We start from the raw sequence: 20,161 nt of genomic DNA on the forward strand, positions 1-20,161 counted from the left end.
TTAGAAACTTCAGCTGTTTTCCCACAATAGTTTGATTGCAGTCATCACTTTGGGCTATAGCTTTAGCTATCATAAAGCCCTCAGCAAATTATTTTTCCTGCAAACACCCAGAGAATCCACAGGATCCACGTGCGCATCCATCCCATCTTGTGTATGACAATCCCGCCAGTCACTGTTAGCTGCTTTGTGCTCCCAGTTTCAGCGTGTCAGCTGTTTCTAAGGGGAAACTCTGCTGAGGGCTGCTGGGCATGCAGGAGCTGCAGCCCTCAAGCTTTGAGCAGGGTGCTGCAGGGTCAGCTCTGCTTGGCAGGAACTCCTCACTTTCTCAGGATTTTTTTAGCCAAAGGTCACGCAATCTTTTGAGCATAAACAAAGGTCAATGGATTCTCTCATAAGCTACTTCCAGTATTTCAGGGAGATGAAAGCAAACAATATCATAGTCTTGCTAATATAATTTTTAAATTGTCAGCATTTTAGCACAGAGCGGGGACCTGCTAGGAACCTGGTCTGAAATCCCCATGGCGTCGGGCACCACCATGAGAAACCCCTCCTGCAGCTTCTGCTGCCCAGTTCCTTCAGAGCGTGCCCATACTGGGGTGCATGGGCAAGAGGGGGTGCTAAGCATCAATTCTGCACTGCTTTCACTGACCACCCGCTGCTGACTTCCCCACGTGGTTCAGCTGGGGATCCTCACAATCCATTGAATTCACTGCAAATACACACTGAAATAACATGCATGGGGTTCGCATGATATTAAACGTCCAGCCCTTTGTGAATGTTAACAAGCAAAAAAAAAACAACCCCATTCAGTGGAGAGACCTTGAACAGCACCAGTGCCCTAGATGGGTTGTAGAAACTTCCGCCTGCGAGCCCCATGCTGGGTACAAAGGTCTTCAACAATATTTACACAACCTCTCCTTTGAGTCTCATGTTTCAAGTTTACTCAGCTTGTCAAGCAATGGAGGATGAGGGACTTGTAGCAGACAGATTAGCTTAATTTAGTATTAAAAGTGAATGCTATTATTAATCTCGTATGTTCCATGTAAAGGCTTGCCAGCTGACGCTACCTTAATTACATGAATACTTTGGTTATCAGCACCACTACCCCTTAATTGGAACAGGAGGCTTTCCACCAGGGAGCTACAGTCACTAACTTTCAAGTAAGATAATGCTTAGTAAATTCCACAGCATTTTTCATTTTCAAAATGCTATATAAACATAAAGTGAGTTAATTACCTCTCCCAGCATCCCTTAGAGGCAGGGAAGTGTCAGTACCCATGTGTAATCGAATGGGAAGACTGTAATGATGCATGATCACTCGCCCAGGACAACGCAAAGGCTCAGGGTTTGATTTGGTTTCTCAGCGTACGTACCTAGTGCTCTTTGGGATATCAGAGCACCTTCAGGGATGCACAGGGGCTGGCAGGTAGGGAGCAGCAACTCCAGGTCCCCTTCTGTAGCAGCTAGAGGCCAGAGGAGACAGCCTGGAGTATCTCAGATGGTGCTGTACGGCGATGTGTAAACAGCTGAGTCCAGTGACGGAGCAAGCATTATGTAGTAGGAGATTCCAGCAGCTAAACTTCAGGATCCCAAAGGAAAAAAACAAAGCAACCCACAAGCCTTTTCCAGACCTTTCAATAATCTGCATGTGGTGCAGCACTCCTTACTGAGCAAGCCTGGACTAACATGCGTATATTGTGTCCTCTGTGCATTAGGTGACTCCCAAATGCAGCCAGTCTTCTATGGTGCTGCAGCACAAGGTCACACTAATATTGGAAATGCAGCTTCCACTTTCCCACAGGGAAGATGACAAGATGACAAGAACGTGAAACCTGTCCATTGCAGCGCTGGGGAGCTACTGCTCATGACCTTCATGTGACATGGGTAACTCAGCTGCTGAGCTGGAAAAATGGGTTGAGAATTGCCAAAGATCTGCTCCAGGAGCATGAGGGACTGCTCTGATCCAGTCCCGCTATGATTCTGTCACTAGAGCACAAGGTTGTGGAGGAGACAGTCATCTGCTTTCCTGCATGGCGGGACGAGAACTTGCTGGAAGAGTACACCTGTATTTGTCTCACCAGTGGTGTCCTCTCCAGAGCCAATGACATACCAGGCCCTTACAAAGGATCGTTATTCAAATTTCATGTTGTTTCCGTGTACTTTTCTTCATGTAAGAGAATAAACATAAAAAATTACATTAACATAGATTTGTGGACAATGATCTTGACGAGCAAGCACCTATGCACACAGACTCGGGCGATCTGGAGTGACGTTTACCATTGCAATCTTGGTTTCACTCTGTATTCACAAGTAGAAAATATGAGATATTTGCACAAGGCACAAGAGTTAGGATTGTCATGGGAACCACAACCCTCAAAATTCCCTCTAATTTTTTAATCCATACAAAATTTTGACCAGGAAGCATGTTAATGTGCTGCAGGGACTTTACGCTTTATACATGCCAAATTTTAGCAGTACACAATGGTTTGGGATTTTTTGTTACTTTTGCACATTTTTCATACAAGTTTATTAGCTTCTGTCAAGACAGATTAGACTTACATTAAATTACATCACATAGTATTTCATTTGCTGTTTAAATTGGTAAATTAGGAACTAACCAAGATTGTCTTGAATTCTAGCTCTTCAGAGATCCCAGTGTGAATACCCTTATGTGGTGAGAGCAACCCTATCAACCAACACAAAAACTGATTCGCTTCCCTGCTACAACAAATACGCTTTGCAGGCAGCTGCAGAATGAGGTGAATAAACAAAGCTGTGCGTCCACCCAGGCCTAAGACTGTCCCTTCTGTGCTCATTTCAACCCTCTGGATGCCAGACCAGCCCACTTTATCCCCAGTTTACCTATAAAGATAGAGCCAGACCCAAGCCCTACACTTCTTCCAAGCTGACATGGCAGAACCAGGGTATGGGGCAAAGGGGGATGTGAAACGAGAGATGCCAGTTATAAGAGATGCCACTCTTTCTCATGCCTGCCAGATCCTGTCTTACTGTAGTTCCTGCTATCAAAGTTCGTAATTCCACCTTACACTTATTCATCTTTCCTCTCTGCTTTGACTCTGATAATACAAATAACAAAATAAGATACTGCTATCAAACACCTGTTCAGCTTCTTTAAGGTGAATTTTTCACCTACTGGTGAGGTTTAAGAAAACAAATGTGTTAAAAGGAAGTATGTGGGGAAAAAATCTTTCCCTGGCTTCTTGTATAAGACTAATGTGAAAGAGTACGCCTGTAAACTAATACTTTGATATTTCTATTGTACTTCCAAAAGAAAAGAATAATAGAAAACACTCTAAAGGGTGAGGCTGTGACCCACATAAAGATTCCTAGTCTCTTTTTGCACATGTCATACAACCACTTGTATATGAGTCCTCAAAATTCACATCTCTCCTTCAGCCTCCTGCTGCTGGTCTCCTCACCATGCTGCCTCTTAGCTGTGTTAGCTGCATTCTGCCTAACTTAAGCATCAGGTAACCTGACATTGATGCCTAATGTGATATATCTCTAAAATCATTACTTCAGATTATTTCACTTGACATATTAAGAGGCCTAACACACCTGGCTCTTACCCATCAGTTTGTCCTACATTCAGGTAGAGGCATGAAGAAGGGCAGATCTTGAAAACTTACTTTCAGGAAGGAAGGAATAAACCAGTCTGATAAAAAAAAAACATAAAACAGCCTTGGAGATAGACCTAAAGATAAGAGAAAGCACTGTAACGCAGCACTCAAGATGCTCCTCTTAATGAAAGGGCACTGCAAAAAAAAGATAATGATATAGAAAACCAAAGATGACAGAAAGCAATATGAGTCACTACTACTCTTCTAAGTTTACAAACAATTTTTAATCAAACAAGATGCACATTGAGGGCATTGGAATTTTTCCTCGTGATCTAGCAAGCATTCAGGGTGCTGCAGGTCATGCCATGAGTATAGACTTGTTTGCTCATAATTTACAAAGTCTCTCCAGGCAAATCAGGAATTAAACTCTAGGGAGTGTAATTCACAGTGTCAAGATGCCTCCTAGATAAGGAGCTGCCCCACTCTCCTGCATTCTCAGCTTCTTTCCAAGATTAAGCTACAAACCTTTATCTGCCTCTTAGACAGATATTCTCCATCTATGTGGGGTTTTTTCCCTGCTGCTTCTTCTCTCTCAAGCAGAAAAATATACTATTCAAGCAAACAAATCCCTGCTTATTTCAGTTGTGTCAGCTGAGCCATGGCTGAGTCTCACGTGTGAAACCAACCTTGTACAACCTTCCCTGACTCGGTGACTTAAAACCTCCTGGCCTTCAAGGCATATATGTTTCTCAGTCATATACATTGATTACCTACATTTATTAGTATTGTAAAATCATTTTGTGCTTGTGATTTAACTTCTCCATCAGTAATGCAGCATAAAAACCAAGCAACACGGCTTGCCAACAGAATTACTTACACGAAATCTTTCATTCTTAAAATGGTTAAAGGTTGCAGGTCTTTCAAGAAAATAGCAGAGCTATGTGCTCCCCCAGTCCGGTGTTAACCTTCCCTTGGAGTCTAAAGTTTGTCAATGTTATCAGTAGGGAGAGAAGCTATTTAGTCCTCTCTCCCCTATACATCTCTCAGACAGGGGGTGACTGATGGCTACGCCAAGACACTTCCCCTCTTAAGCAGAGCTCTGCGCTGCATAATACCTACCCAGCTTGTTACTGTGGGTAGACTACACACAAAGGTGTCTCCAAGAAGAGTCAGCAGCCAAGCAACACCGGCTTCAGAGTGTAACTTTGACAGTTTCTGTGCAACACATCTACCACGCAGGGCAACTATTTTGAAATGCAAAGCTATTCAGAGGCCGCTTCAAAGCTGCATTCCAATTCTAGACAGGGAGTTCAGGATGCAACACACATTAGCCACAGGAATACACAAAAATACCCTTCAGGGGAGGGAAAAAGATCATAGAATTATAGAATCATTTGGTTGGAAAAGACCTTTGAGATCATAAAGACCAACCATACCTGTCCACTACTAAACCATATCCCTGAGCACCTCACCTACCTTTCTTTTAAATACCTTCAGGGTACCCAATCGCTTCCCTGAGCAGCCTGTGCCACTGCCAGATAACCTTTTAAGTGAAACCATTTTTCCTCATATCCAATATAAATCTTTCCTAGAGCAACCTGAGGTTATTTCCTCTCATCCTATCACTTGTTACTTTGGAGAAGAGACTAACACCCACCACTGCACCCTCCTTGCATGCAGCTGTAGGCAGCCATGAGGTCTCCCCTCAGCCTCCTTTTCTACAGACTAAACAATCCCAGTTTCCTCAGCTGCTCCTCCTAAGGCTTGTTTTCTGGCCCCTTCACCAGCTTTGTTACCTTTCTCTGGACATGGTCCAGCCCCTCAATGTCCTTCTTGTAGTGATGGGCCCAAAACTGAACACAGGATTTGAGGTGTGGCCTCACCAATGCTGAGCACAGGGGCAGAATCACCATCCTGGTCCTGATGGCCATGCTGTTTCTGATCCAATCCAGGATGCCCTCTTGACCACCCTGGTCACTGCTGGCTCATCACAGATGCTGTTACTGACAATGGCAGCAAATAAAACTCTCTTAAGACTCGTTTTGGAGTTCTAGACAGCAGCATCTTTTATCAGGGCTGGGCAACATGAGGGAGCGATCTCCATCCATTGTGTGCAGCGAGACAAGAGCTGGGACAGGATGGATTTCCCACTCACATGCGCAGGGATCAATTTTTCCACAAAACTTATGCATATTCCATTACTTTCCAAGGACTAATTTTACTGTTATTATGAACTTCACAGCAGTCAAATCCCTTGCTGATTTGGAGCCGGCTCCAGCCCTGCCTGACCCTGCACCAGGGGTGGGAGAGGCTGCAGACAGAGGGGATGCAGCAGCCCCGGCCGCTCAGCACAGATCACACTGTGCACAGGGTGTTATCATCTCCGGTGTCTGGAGAGACAGTTTGAAAGAAAACTCGCTATCAGAGGAACATCTAAGTTTCAAAGAACAGTTACTTAGGTGAGACATAATTCCACTTTAGCTTATATATCATTCCACTTTTTGTTATAGCAACTGTTTCTTTTATCAATGCAGAGATATCACAAGAAAAAAGTCTGCAGAAAAGCAAACCCGTGTGCTGCTGCTGCTTCCCCGCTGTCACTGCTTCAGGGCATGTCTATAAAAACAGATTTTCTATGCCTGGGTGAAATCACGGCATCAGAAGGACCAAAACATAGAATCTGACAGAAGATTTCATGTGAGATTGCTCAAAGCTCAGGAATGTGGTTTAGTGGTGGGCAGGTATGGCTTGGACTCCATGACCTTGGAGGTCTTTTCCAACCAAATGACTCTTTGCAGCTCAGAAGGCCAACTGTATCCTGGGCTGCATCAAAAGAAGCGTGGCCAGCAGGGCAAGGGAGGGGATTCTGCCCCTCTGTCCTTCTCTTGTGAGAGGAACTCCTCATCTGGAGTACTGTGTCCAGTTTTGGAATCCTCAACATAAGAAGCATGTAGAGCTGTTGGACAAGTCCAGAGGAGGGCTACAAATATGATCAGAGGGCTGGAGCACCTCCCATATCAGGAAAGGCTGAGAGAGTTAGGCTTGTTCAGCCTGGAGAAGAGAAGGCTCCGAGGAGATCTTATAGGACCTTCCAGTACCTGAGAGGGGCTGCAGGAAAGCTGAGGAGGGACTGTTCACAAAGGTTTATAGTGATAGGACAAGGGGGAATGGGTATAAACTGGAAAGGGGCAGATTTAGACTTGATATAAGCAGGAATTTCTTCATGATGATGGCGGTGAGGCCCTGGCACAGGCTACCCAGGGGAGCTGTGGCTGGCCCATCCCTGGGGGTGTTCAAGGCCAGGCTGGATGGGGCCTTGGGCAGCCTGGGCTGGTCGGAGGTGCCCCTGACCGTGGCAGGAGGGTTGGAACTAGATGATCTTTCTGTTCTCCTCCGACCCAAACCGCTCTATGACTCTAGGATTCCCCGATCAACACGACGCGATGCACGCGCCCCCGGGTCAGGCGCCCTCGGGTCAGGCTCCCCGCGCGCCACCGCCCTCCCCCCCCAACCCCGGCCCGTTACGCAACGCGCGCGCCCGCCCATTGGCCGCGCGACGGGAGGGCCGCCGCCGATTGGCTGCGCGCGTCGGCCCGCCCCGCTTTTGATTGGCCGGACGGCGCGAGGCGAGCCGCGATTGGCCGGCTCCGCCCTATATAAGGGGGGCTCGGCCGGCGGGGCGGATATCCCTCCCACCCACCCCCCCGAAGCGGATTCTCGAGCCCGGGCGAGCGCGCGCGCTGCCCGAAGGGAGAGTGAGAGAGAGAGGAAAGGACGGGGGGAAACATGGCGACGCTGAAGGCGGTGTGCGTGATGAAGGGGGACGGCCCCGTGCAGGGCCTCATCCACTTCGAGCAGCAGGTGAGCGGCGGCGGGTCCTCTGCGCCCAGCCCCGGGGGCTGAACGCTGAGTCACGGCGGGGGGCTCCCTCCCCTCGGCCTGGTGCGTGGGGGAGCAGGACCCGTGCGTGATCGTGGCTGCCGAGGAGGGAGACGGGCGGGACGGGACACAGAGAGCCTCCCTGAGCGCCCGGGGAAGGGGCTGGGGCTGCCGGGAGGCCGCGGTCAGCCCGCAGAGGGCGGACGGGTTCAGGGCTGCACAGAGTCGCTCGGTTGGAAAAGGCCTTTGAGATCATTCAGTCTAGAGAAGAGAAGGCTCCGAGATCTTACAGCAACCTTCCAGTACCTGAAAGGGGTTACAAAAGAGCTGGGGAGGGACTGTTCACAAGGGCTTGTAGCGATAGGATGAGGGGGAATGGGTATAAACTGGAGAGGGGCAGATTTAGGCTAGACTTAAGGAGGAATTTATTCATTGTGAGAGTGGTGAGGCACTGGCACAGGTTGCCCAGGGAAGCCACCCCATCCCTGGAGGTGTTCAAGGCCAGATTGGAAGGGGGCTTGGGCAGCCTGATCTAGTGGGATATCCCTGCCCATGGCAGGGGGGGGCTGTAACTGGACGATCTTTAAGGTCCCTTCCAACTCAGACATCTATTGTTACTGAGCCCAACCGTATTTGTACTTTGCTAAACCCTGAGCACCTAATCTCCCCATATCTAAATACCTCCAGAGGTGGTGGCCCCACCACCTCCCTGGGTAGCCTCTGCCAATGCCTGAGAACCCTTTTGTTGAAAAAATATTTCCTAATGGCTAAACTCATGCTTCCAAATGAAAGCATGTGATTCTTCTCAAAAGCAAGCGGTCCTTCTGCTTTTTGATGCATAGCAGTATATTTGTTGATACCAGGGGTATATCTTATTTGGCTAAATAAGTGGAAATATTCATTGAAATGCTGTATTGTCATATAGAGTGTAGTCAGTGTAGGAAGGTAATAACGTCCCAGTAGCTGAACTTGTCAAGGAGCTTCTAGTGCTTTCTGTTGACTAGGAAGCTTTTCTTGACGTGAGGCCATTTAGTGCTGTAGTTATTTTGGTGAGAATTTTTTTCTGTTAAAGGGTAATGGACCAGTAAAAGTTACTGGAAGAATCACTGGCTTGGCTGATGGAGATCACGGCTTCCATGTCCATGAATTTGGGGACAATACAAATGGTAAGATGGCTATCCAAGCCTATGAGTTACAGCTGTAATGTGATGGCTCAGCTTTAAAGAGCTTCTCTTAGTGTTGTGGCACCAACTAGTGCAAGTATACTTGGGTCTCATGGCTGCATATGTGTGTCGAGAAATGATGACATTTCATAACAAATTATTTACTGTTTAATGTTTTGAGTATGTTTAGGCTGGTGTTCAAGACCTGACATATCAAGCAGTAACCTAAATACTTTAATAATGTAGTGTTAAGAAATAAGAAAGCTTTCAGCTAGCCTAGAGTGTTCTAGAACAAGTATAGTCTTACTTTTTTAACTAAGTCTGTGCCAGGTTACCAAAGGATTAGTAGAACATCTCGCAGGAGTGTCATTTCATTGTTGATAGCTTTTACTTCCTCTGACTATAGGAGGGCTGCCTTGGTGTACTCTAGAAGGAAAATGTTTAAACTGCCTGCTGCAAAAATGCCCTTGTGATGTGTGTTGTGTTTCAGGATGTATCAGTGCAGGTCCTCACTTCAATCCTGAAGGCAAGCAGCACGGTGGACCAAAAGATGCAGAAAGGTGAGTTCAGTGTGCCTGGCCTCTTACTGTGTAGCTGCTCCCTGCAGCAGCCACCCAAGTGCTGCTTTGAGCTTGGGAAGCTGCTTTGTTAATAAACCTAGGGTGATACCAGAACAAAACTGGTAATTCTAGCAGGACTTCTGGGGTTCCGTAGCAAAAGCTCTGATAACCATACAGTGATGCGTTAGGCATCTTGGCTCCAATAGAGTGAGTTAAATGTAGTCTTTGGGACATGTTCTTGGTTCTGATGTAGCTTGGGGAGAAGAGGAAATGTAGACTCCTACTGAGAGAAGGTTTCTTAAGTGAATGTGGGGGAATTCATGTGTTAAATCCTGATATGTTCAATGGCGACTCACTTCTGGTTTGGGGCCAGCTTTTAACAACATGGGCCCACTACTCAGTTGCTGAACTGTAGGCAGTCTTGTCATGTGGTAGATGAGGATCATCCGTGGAAGGAGCTGAGAATTCGGGAGAGACTGCAAGATGGATAGAAGCTGTGTGTAACTGAGCAAGGTGGCTTTTCATTGGGTGCGCTCGGCTGTTCTTAGCCAGTTAGCTTGGGTAGTGTGCCGCCTACAGTATGTGCCCCCGGGGGTTGTGTGCACCCTGTGTCACTACAGGGTCTGATGTTTGTGCTGAATAGATCTACCTCAGTGGGAGCTCAAACCTAGTTCTTCCCTGGAAGCAGTCTTATGGTCCAAATACCTTCAGAGAACTCTCACGTGTCTGAACAATTGCTTTAAGCGCTATGCTGACTGGCTTTGGAGACTGGGAGAGGGCTACGCAAGCTGAAGGTGTGTGGTAGTGAGTGGAGCTAGGAGCAAGTGTAAAAGATAAGCTGGTCCTGCTCGGGTAGGATCTGGATGAGCATTGCGATCAACTTTGACATTGTGATTAGCTTTTGAATGTTCACATTTATCTATAACTGCACCTTCTGTGATGGATAAATTCATACCTGACTGATCAGTTGCATGCCAGGCCAAGCAAGCTGGCTCCTGGCCAGCTGTCTGGCTGACAGAGCAGCATGAAATGGTGCGCTCGCATGCTTTATGGGCAGCCAACTGCTCCAGTGCAAAAGGTCAGAATTGCCTGAACATCACAGCTTCTGCTGGTTCTGCTTTGTCAAATGTTGCTGGTGGTGTGACCTGCCTGCTCAGGCAGCTGTAGGCTGGGGAATACCTTAGGATGGTATAAGAACTAGGTCATGCTTTTATCAAGTGTAAGGGTTGAAGCTCCCTGAAACCTTAAATCAAGCAAATTCCTAAAGGGAAAACTGCCATGACCTGGTTTTGTAGGATTTCATTAAAAATGTAGAAACGGCACTGTGCTGTTGTCTCAGCATTCTGTGAGCTGAGCTGGTCACCCTGCATACATAGAGAGTTTGAGAAATTAGTTGGATTTCAAGGTTCTGAATTGGGATAGAAGTCTTGCAGAACAACTTGAGTGAATGGTTTATTTTGGGGCAGATGTGCAGGAAATAAGCTGGAATCGGGCTGGAATGCCTGGAGGTTCACTTGAAAATGGAACAGCTTAAGGCTTAATTGCTAAGGGAAGTCCTAGCTGAGGTCTAGCTCGGATCAAAACTGTGTGGTAGAGTATAATGCCAGCTGTATAGGAGAATACTAAGCTAACTTGAATAGTCTTCTCTGGTACTGATTAGCACTCAGCTAGCCCTTGGTGCATCCCCTTTGACCTGTCACTTGACAGACTGCTTTTGCTAATCCTGTTTAAACCTAAAGCCCGCAGCTGCTGGCAGAGCAGCTGATTTGTGATATATATTAGCTCTTAAGAATTGTAGCAGTGCTTACACCAGAACTTGCATGTGCAGGAAAGGTTATTTCACCTAATTTGAGAGATTTTCTTTGAGCAGAGGAAATGCCATCAGCATGGAGTTCTTAGCTGTGCGAGTTGTGCACTGGTGGCTTGGCTTGCTGGGGAGTAATGGCATTCCGTTCCCCAAAGCTGATTAACCTTCCAGTTTCAAGTTCTACCTTGAATTTTAATCACCCCTTGAACTAAAGGAGTTAAAATGGTGGAAGTGGTCAAGATTGGCTGGTGGTGGTAAATGAGGACACAGGTGCTGTTTAAGATAAGCTAGTGGTGTACTTGAGTGTAGTAACTGAGCCTTGTATTGTCCAGGCCATCACTCAGAAGGGGTTTAAATTTAACCAAGCTTTCTGTGGGTTTCTCTGTGTCTTTGTGTAGGCATGTGGGAGACCTTGGCAATGTGACTGCTAAAGGAGGAGTGGCAGATGTGGAAATGGAAGATCCCATCATTTCTCTTAGTGGACCACATAGCATCATTGGACGTACCATGGTGGTAAGTGTCTTGGTGCCTACTGGGATGCTTTAAGGAGCTTTAAAGCAGTCTTGCCAGCAAGTAGAGGCTTTTTAATGCTGGAGGCCATTCTCTTCTGATTGTTAGAGAGCTTGTAGTGCAAGATTTCTAGCCCTGCGAGTTCTTTGACGCTTTGCCTGAAAGTCTTCCATGTATTAGTATGGCAGGAGCTGGCAGTCTGGCATAAATGCTGTCACTAAAGGCCTGGCCACAGGCACTGTGGGACACTGCTCTGGTAGCTGCTGCAGAAGCTTGTGCTGTGGCCTCCCTGGGGAAGGAGGGAGGCAGAGGCTGAGTGGCCACAGATAAGCATTGTCAGTCTTGTTGCCCTCCCTGCAACTCCCGCCGAGGTCACTACTCCTGCATGAAATGGGCTTGGATGATGCCCAAGGAGTAGGGAGCTGTGTAGTGTGACACTCTGAATAGCGTGGCCAAGGTACTGCATGCAGTGCAGCGGTCAGCCTGGTGGTGTAGGGGTCAATGTCAGGGCCAGGCTTGCTCTTGGACTAGTAGTGACTTCTTTCTGAACACAGGGTTTTAGTGACTTCCACTTCAGGCAAATTCAGCTGAAGGCAACTCTTTTTTTTTTTTTTTTTTTTAAGATCAGTCTAAGTTTTTAGCACAAGTATCAATTTGGCATTCAGCGTTATACAATTACATGGGTTCTCTTGTGTAACACACCCTGCTGGTTGCTGGCAATGCTGCTTGTCGCTGCCCCTACTGATGCAGGTAGTGAAAAATGTTGATTAGTTATGCAATAAGATGAATTAAGGTATCTTCAATTCTGTTCCATTTTTTAGGTCCATGAAAAGCGTGATGACCTAGGTAGAGGGGGAGACAATGAGAGCAAAATGACTGGAAATGCTGGACCTCGCTTAGCTTGTGGTGTAATTGGAATAGCGAAGAGCTAAGTACTGTACCTGAAATGCTTAAGATGACTGTGATAAATGGTCTGTATTTCATTGCAAATGCTGTACTTGCCCTTCCTTGTGCAAGCAAAAGATTTATCACTTAATCACATTACTACTCTGCATTCTGAGTATCACTTAAACTGGTGGAGACTGACTTAATTTTGTACGATGTATGTTGCAATTAAAGTGACCCTGATGGAATGTGTCTGTAATCTTCTGCTAACGCATCTACTGTAGCCACCAAGTATAATCTTCACTAACTGGAACTCCCATTCTCTGTATTGGAAGATATTTAGTTGCAATCACATTCTGAACTTGGGAACTTGGAGTACACTGTGTGATGTGGAGGATTAGCCTTACGAGCTCTAGCAAGACTCTTCATTGAAGAGCAGCGGGCACTGTGTGTACTGGGGCTTCCTCTGGGCTGAGTTGCAGCATTTGTAGGTTTGAAAACATGTGTAATAAACTTGCTGGGCAAACACACCTTGGTCTTGCTGTCTGTAAAATCCAAAAGGCAACACACCCTTCCCTGCTGACTCGCTAACATGTAAAGCAGGCTTGGACTTCATCATAGAATGATAGTTTGGGTTGGAAGGGACCTTAAAGCCCCTCCCGTTCCAGCCCCCCTGCCATGGGCAGGGACACCTCCCACCAGCCCAGGCTGCCCAAGGCCCCATCCAGCCTGGTCTTCAACACCTCCAGGGATGGGGCAGCCACAGCTTCCCTGGGCCAGTACCTCACCCCTCTTGGGGTGAAGAAATTCTTGCTTATATCAAGCCTACATCTGCTCCTCTCCCCTTTAAAGCCGTTTCCCCTTGTCTGATCAGTCCATGCTTTTGGAAAAAGTCCCTCCCCAGCTTTCCTGCAGCCCTTTCAGGTACTGGAAGGTCACTATAACATCTCCCCCAAGCCTTCTCTTCTCCAGACTCAACAGCCCCAGCTCTCTCAGTCTGTCCACATGTTAGAGGTGCTCCAGCTCTCTGATCATTGTAGCCCTTCTCTGGACCTGTTCCAACAGTTCCATGTCCTTCTTACGTTGAGGATTCCAGAACTGGACACTACTCCAGGTGAGGAAAAACAAGAACCATGTCAGTGATTAATTTCCAGGCACCAACAGCATTGAGGTTGCTCCCAGCCAGTCACTTTAACAAGTAAGACCTGAGATCAGTCAGGATGGGAGTAACAAACACTGTTGTGTCTTTCTGTGACAGAAACTCATGTTCTGTGGGGATGCAGCCAGGGGTTTGTGTACTGAGGGGTGGGCTGCTGCTTTGCAGAAAGAGCTTCTTGTTGTGAAATGCGGTGGTGTCACGCTCAGGGCACTCAGTGAGTGCAAAGTGTGTGTGTGGTGGGGAAGCCTCAAGCGTGTAGGATGATCTGGTTCCAACATGTGCCCTTCGGCGCCCCACCTGGCCGTGTAGGTTGGGTGTGGGCTGGTGCCCAGTGGCAGCCTGGATGTGCTGCTCAAGAGAGCTCCTTCCTTTCAGGCTATGCAGGGGTGTCTAGTGTGGAATGGCTCTTCCCTTAAAAAGGATTCATGGAGCCAAAATTCTGCTTGATGTCATAAAGCTCAGTAGTGTAATCACTGTGTGCTAGCACCAGCTTTCATTATTCTCTTGTATGTACCTCTCAAACAGACATTTCCAAGTCTTTTAATAGAGAAAATGATTAGTTTTAATGAAGACTTGTATCAACATTCCTTAATCTTGTACATAAGAGATATTCATGGAAGTAGTTTGCTGTAGTTCTAGACGCCCCGATGCCAGTGTAGCACGTTACAGAAAAGGAACGGCATTTGGTAGGATGGCGAGAACGCCGCACGAACACTTTATAAACACTCATCGCAGGTGGCCATCAATTGTGTGCACAGTTCCTACCCACCTGTACCTTTCCCAGTGGATCAGTTTAGCTGCTGCAGCGGAATTAAAGTAGTGACTGCGCCTTTCGGCTCCCTCCTTAAGCAGCTGGGGAAGCACTGAACACCCACAAGTACTGCCACCTTTCAGACCGTTATGTTTCCTCCCCGAGGGGGGAAAAAAAGAGCTTGTCACTTGGAGGAGGAGCAGCAACAGAATGAGTGCTCTGGCAGCTCCTGCTTCCCTCCTCTCCAGCTGTTCTTGGCGCGGAGCCTTGCTGCTTCCAAAGCCTGGAATGTACAGATGTTCGGTGTCAAACCTGTTGTCTGTGGTTGGGTCACAGCCGGTGGCTCACGGGCCTGGGAGCCAGCGCTGCATCCAAGGAAGTGCACAAATCGCTGCAAGTGGCAGGCAAAGGCCCTGTAACCAGCGTGTTAATTGCTACCACTGTATTGCCTTTATCGGTAATGGACGCTTACATTGAGCTAATAAGACAAGCCATATGTTTATACTGGAAGATGAAAGCCAGAAATTTGGTAGCTGTGCAAGGGTCGGATCCAGTTGCTCTGGTGATGCTGTAAAGATGCTGCATCGCCAGTAGGTCGAATGTAGTTACTGCTTAGCAAGCAGCTAAACTGCCCTGCAAAGGAACAGCCAAAATTTTCCTAGGCTTTCTTTTCTGATTTCGTGAAGCAGGAAATGGAAAGTATGTGAGGTGGCATTTGAGTGAAGAGATAAACCTGCCTCTGCCCTGCTCGTCTTCAAATCCTTTAACAAAGTGTATTCATTAAAAAAACCACCCCAAACTCTACCTCCTTATAGAATGATGGCAGGTTTACTAAGACAAGTCTTAAACATAAGACAGAACTGTCCGGCTTTGTATGAAAAAAGTTAGTTCCACTGGCCCAGCTAGAAACAAACATTAAGGACACAGGTTTTAAGACATGGAAGCTGAGTTCATTACAAGTATGTAAACAGGTCGGTTTAGTTTTTTTTTTTCTCTTTATTCTGCTATTGCAAGAACATAAAAATAGATGTCCTCTCCCCAGTCCACAACTCTACATTTGCTTCCCCACCCCGCTCCCTCCCCCAGAAAAAAAAAATCCCTCTGCCGCAGAGCAGCTTTGAAAAAGGACTGATGTAAGAAAGCAGCTGCCCTTCACTTAGGGGAAAAAAAATCAACTTTGAAAGTAGAACACACCTATATCAAGGAGAAAAATAACTGAATATGCACAGGATTCATACAATTTTCCCACTACACTTCCAGCATTTAACAAGCTTCGGCTGAAGGGCTGGTGCTGCCCACGCTCAGCGAGCGGCCGATGGACGAGGCAGCGCGTTTTGGGGCCAAACTGCCAGGGCTGCGTTTGCCCTCTTCAAAGCTGACAAACTCGCTTAAGTGATATGGAGGGAAGATGGTAAAACACAAAGGAAAAAAAACAATAAACGCTCTTCTGTCCACCAGGACCATAGCTACGTAGGTAAAAGCTTCCCACCTACCTCTTGCAGGATTACAGGAGGTAGACGGCATTAACACAGCCAAGGGCAGGAGCCCAGATTTGTGTAAAGGAAGAGGCAGCGTTTTAAAATCCTCCCGCTCCCTCCCACCTCCCTTCCTTTTCCCAGCCCCCTCCCCTCCTTTTAATAAAAATAGGTTAGCATTTTATATTGTATTTTGGTGTCTTTTTGATTTCTCTTTTCACCCCACTTTCCAAAAAGCGTCAATGAATAACAAGTACAAAAGATGCTGATCCGGTGAGCGTCCCAGCCCACCACACACAGTAATTTTATAACATTACAAGCAGAGCAGACTGAGGATGCCTGAAGGTGTCCACTTTTTCTTAAAAAAGGCTACTTAGGGCAACATTTACCACAGAACCAGTTGAGGGGGGGGGAAGGGGGGGAGAGAAAAAAATATAAAGAAAAAAAATTGATTGCATTGCAAACACTAAACAGTTAACTCTTCAATTAACATTTTTAAAATCACTACCTTTTACCTAGTATGGTCAAGTAATAATTAAAATGCAGCAATCTAAAAATCAAGATGACTATTACAAATAAAAATTTGCTTCTGTGAACAGCTACACAAACAGATGTATTTCTTTTTTAACAAATATAAACAAAACAGTCTAATTTAGACTCCAGTACAGCATTAACAGTTCAAACTTTAAGATGTTGAACACTCCTTTTCCACTTCAGTGCAGTGTAGGAAGAATAGCACACGTTAAAGTTTGTTACGAAAATAGAGTTTATTAAAAACACATCCCTATTGGTTTTTGAGGAGCTTTCACCGTTACCTTTTCTTAAATTAAAAAAAAAAATAGAAAGCACTTCTACTTCTGATTTGTAAACTTTTTAAAGTCAAAACTTTAAAAAAGTTACAGCAAAAATGGGTAACATTTGAATCATATCTTCAGTATTTTGTGTTATGTTGTGGCTATTTTAAATAGAAGGGAAGCAATCAAATTGCTTACAATTCCCCACCGACTACTGCGGGGCTGTGATAGAAGCAGAAGCGAATATAATACAGCAGACTGTACAACTCTAAAGCTCTACACTCCAACAAATGTCACTGTTGTCTTTCGACAACTTCCAGTCTCTAGCGAGGAGCCTCCGCCACTGAGCCCATCTCCTTTTGCGCCTGTTCCACAGATGAGGTAGCCTCGGATGTTAACTCTTCGACAGGTTTCACACCTGCAGGTTCAGACTCTCCCGCAGCAAGTTCTGAAACAATGTCTGCATCTTCCATTTTGCCACTATGAGATTCGTGGTTTTTGTCGTCATCTGCCCTGTCTGCCATCTCCGGTTTCTCCTTGCCTCTGTTTTCTTCCTTGTCTCTACGAGACTCCCTATCTCTGGAATCTCTGTCTCGATGCCCGCTGGACCGCCTGTTCCTGTCCTCCAAGTCTCTGTGTCTATCGCGCTCGGGGCTTCTTCTTCCCCAGTCTCGCCTGTCGCGATTACCAGGTCGCTCGTGATCTCTGTCATCGTTGCGGTTCCCGTAGCGCTCACGATCATTTTCTACCCGATTTCCAAACGATCTCCTTCCGAACCTTTCCTGGTCTCTGTTAGGGGTGAACGTCTGTCTGTCATTCCTAAACTGCCTCCCATCTCTGTTATCCTCGGGTCCGCCCGGCCCCCCGCTTCCCTGCATCCCCCCAGGTCTCACAAAGTGACCGGGCGGTGGGAAGGGAGTTTTCATTCCGTGGGGGGGAGGCATCCCAAAGCCCCCCGGCCCCGGCGGGGGCCCTCGGTGCATCATGTGGGGAGGCATGTGTCGCGGTGGCATCAGGGGAAACCTCTGCAGCGGAGGGGGCGGCATTCCCGGCGGTCGCTGCAGTGGGATCAATCCGGGCCGGGCACCCAAGAGGCCGGTCGACGGAGTCTGCAAGCCCACAACAGGTGCCGGCGGGGGCGGCGCGACTCCTTGAGTGCCTGAAACAAACACACACAAAGTGCATCAGAGGCTGGCAGGTGTGGAAGAAAAACAACAAAAAAGGCGTTTTCATAATTCCAAAAATATTCTGAAATTAGCTTGTGAATTGAGTGACCCCAAAACTGTGCTGGGGGGATGCAGAGAGCAGCCTGCGAAGCTTCCCATGCTGCTTTACACACTGTACAGATAAATTTGTATTGTGCCAGGACTAATTAATATCCAAGCAGAAGCAGCCGATCACTTATCCCAAAGGGCTCCTTTTGTGGAGAAGCCACTGACTGCCATTTTGTAGGTAAGAGCTCTTCCCAATCTCCAGCTCAGCGCCTCCAACCGATGGATGGGACACCTCCCTAACAGGCCGTGCTTCCTAGGCTTCTAATTAAAGACATCTCGCCTCCTTTTCTCAGCTTTTAAACCTTTCTCCTCTATTGTCCTTGTGTCCCTGCCAACGGCAGGGGGGGTTGATCGAGATCATCTCTAAGGTCCCTTCCAACCCAAACTATTCTATGATTCTATGACTATAAACAACAGCAAAGTCCTGTCTGGCTAAAATGCTTGAGATTTCTTGTCACCAACAAGACTTGCAAAGCGCAGATAGAGGCAGCAGAGAGAGGAAGCTGTGAAGGGAGAGATAAGATCGCAACAGGGCTGGGGAGCAAGAAGTTCAGTTTATGGTTCCAGAGAAAAGGGATACCACAGAGTTTAATTTTGGCAGAATAAACCTGGCAATGTAACAGAAACGGAAATGCAATAGGTAATTTCTGGGTTTTTTTTTTAATATAATTTTCCATCCTCTATAGCACACAGCCAACACCAACTGTTTTCCATTTTTATTCCTTGTTTTTACCATGGTTTTCATAAGACTAAAACCACTTACACTCAAAGCACACCAGCTGGGGAAGCTCAGCCCATAGCTCATTGCCATCCACACCCCAAGCCCAAATGAATGAGGACTCCACGCTGATAAGCGTGAGCCAGTTCCTCTCACGTGGCTCCTTTTTTTTGAACCAGTTAAGGCTACTGCCTCATGCTCTCTGCAGCCTTTGCACTGGGCTTGTCTGCTCTTTCTGCTCACTAGCAGTTCTCTACCTGAAAACAAGTTCCACATCTGAGAAAGCACGTGGCGTTTTTCCAGATCCCAAACCTGTCGATCTAAAGGGATCGACATGTGCCAGCAGAACAAGCATAAATCTCTCCTAATCCATCTTGCGTTTCTTTTTATATTTGTGGAAACTATAAAATGTCAAATAGGTATGTCTATTAACAGCAGAATTAAACACTTGGCAGTGCTGGTGAAAACTACACTTGGAATTTCAGCTTAATGAGCAAAGTGGAGCCAACATCCTGAATGACCTTCTATTCACATATTATAGCTCCCTTCTTCCTTCAACTGACATATTCAGCATTTCTACCCCAACTACACCTGAGCCGCCTGCAGAATATATTTATTGGCCTTTCACCACCACTTCTTATGCTACTAGCATCTTCAACAGAAACATCTTATCGGATCGGTCTTCATATTTTATTAGAAGGAAATTCTTGTTCGCTGACTAGAACTCTGGTAACAAAATGTGAATATTCCTCCACTTCAAGGCATCATCTTACCTTCCCCTCCAAGCAGCCACTCTTAAGACACAGCTTGATGGGTCACACTCTTTGAAAGAAATGTTCCAGCAGCTTCAGTGTATTTCCCTCCCTCCTTTTCTTTCTTATTTCACATTGAAACACACAGCCTTGCCCCTCCTGCTGTTCAGAACCAGGGCTGCAAGTCACCTAGTTAAAATTCCTCCAGGACTCAGCACTACAGACCCAACGAGACAGACACGTGGCCAGAGGTGTCTTCCAAGAATGTAATTTTGCTGAATTCTGAGGTTTGGGGCTATTTTTATTGATAAGTAAACTCTTCCACAGATTAAAAATAAAGCAGAAAGGAATAACTGAGACTTAATGAGCTGAAGAGGATAAGCATGTGCTTCTGCTCTGTAGCAGCAGAGATTACGAGGGTTACAACAACGTGAACATGAGGTAACCGTAAAATGTCTTTTTCAATGCAACAAGTACAAGTAATTTAATTTCTCAACCTTATTTCTACACAAAAATGCCACACAGAAGCAGTATAACGGTAACTGAAGCTCATTCTCTTTTAATCTGGACTGTATCAGCAGGGTTGCTGAACACTTTTTATTTTAAATCAGCCCACTCAAATTCCGAGGCTGTAGAAAGAATTATTAAGAGTTTCTTTGCTGTACTGACAAGCCAGGCACTAATTAAAAATTTACTCTCAAAAAGCTGTCCAGAAACACATCCAAGTTTACTGAACACACTCAGTAAAATTAGTGGCACAGATTGTGCATGCAACATCTATCAAAATGTAAAGCCCTGTGATGTCTTATATAGGGAAAAGCAGTACGTAAAACTTAATAGTTTGTCAAACTTG

At 46.3% G+C, this 20,161-nt stretch overlaps 2 protein-coding genes across 5 annotated transcripts in view; one reads left to right on the forward strand and one right to left on the reverse strand.

Moving 5' to 3' along the window:
- The first annotated feature begins 7,281 nt into the window (after positions 1 to 7,281).
- On the forward strand, positions 7,282 to 12,915 carry SOD1 (superoxide dismutase 1). The gene is made up of 5 exons (XM_069871015.1): positions 7,282 to 7,442; positions 8,533 to 8,626; positions 9,114 to 9,183; positions 11,389 to 11,503; positions 12,322 to 12,915. The coding sequence occupies exons 1-5, from the start codon at positions 7,368 to 7,370 to the stop codon at positions 12,430 to 12,432; spliced, it is 465 nt and encodes a 154-aa protein (XP_069727116.1). The 5' UTR covers positions 7,282 to 7,367; the 3' UTR covers positions 12,433 to 12,915.
- Positions 12,916 to 15,903: 2,988 nt separating this feature from the next.
- The window catches only part of SCAF4 (SR-related CTD associated factor 4), a 50,749-nt gene continuing 46,491 nt past the window's right edge, over positions 15,904 to 20,161 (reverse strand). The window contains exon 21 of one of the 4 annotated variants that reach the window (XM_069871055.1): positions 15,904 to 17,723. In XM_069871055.1, the coding sequence (XP_069727156.1) occupies positions 16,888 to 17,723 (836 nt within the window). In that variant the 3' untranslated portion in view covers positions 15,904 to 16,887. The remainder of the gene's footprint in view (positions 17,724 to 20,161) is intronic. The other 3 variants (XM_069871028.1, XM_069871044.1, XM_069871037.1) reach the window with 3 other exon arrangements.

The sequence above is a fragment of the Phaenicophaeus curvirostris genome, chromosome 1, assembly GCF_032191515.1.
Source record: "Phaenicophaeus curvirostris isolate KB17595 chromosome 1, BPBGC_Pcur_1.0, whole genome shotgun sequence".
Lineage (NCBI taxonomy): Eukaryota > Metazoa > Chordata > Aves > Cuculiformes > Cuculidae > Phaenicophaeus > Phaenicophaeus curvirostris.

Coding starts and splice junctions, on each gene's coding strand:
- SOD1 (XM_069871015.1), top strand. CDS start 7,368: ATGGCGACGCTGAAGGCGGTGTGCGTGATGAAGGGGGACGGCCCCGTG. Junction 9,184..11,388: donor GGACCAAAAGATGCAGAAAG/GTGAGTTCAGTG, acceptor GTCTTTGTGTAG/GCATGTGGGAGACCTTGGCA. Junction 11,504..12,321: donor TCATTGGACGTACCATGGTG/GTAAGTGTCTTG, acceptor TCCATTTTTTAG/GTCCATGAAAAGCGTGATGA.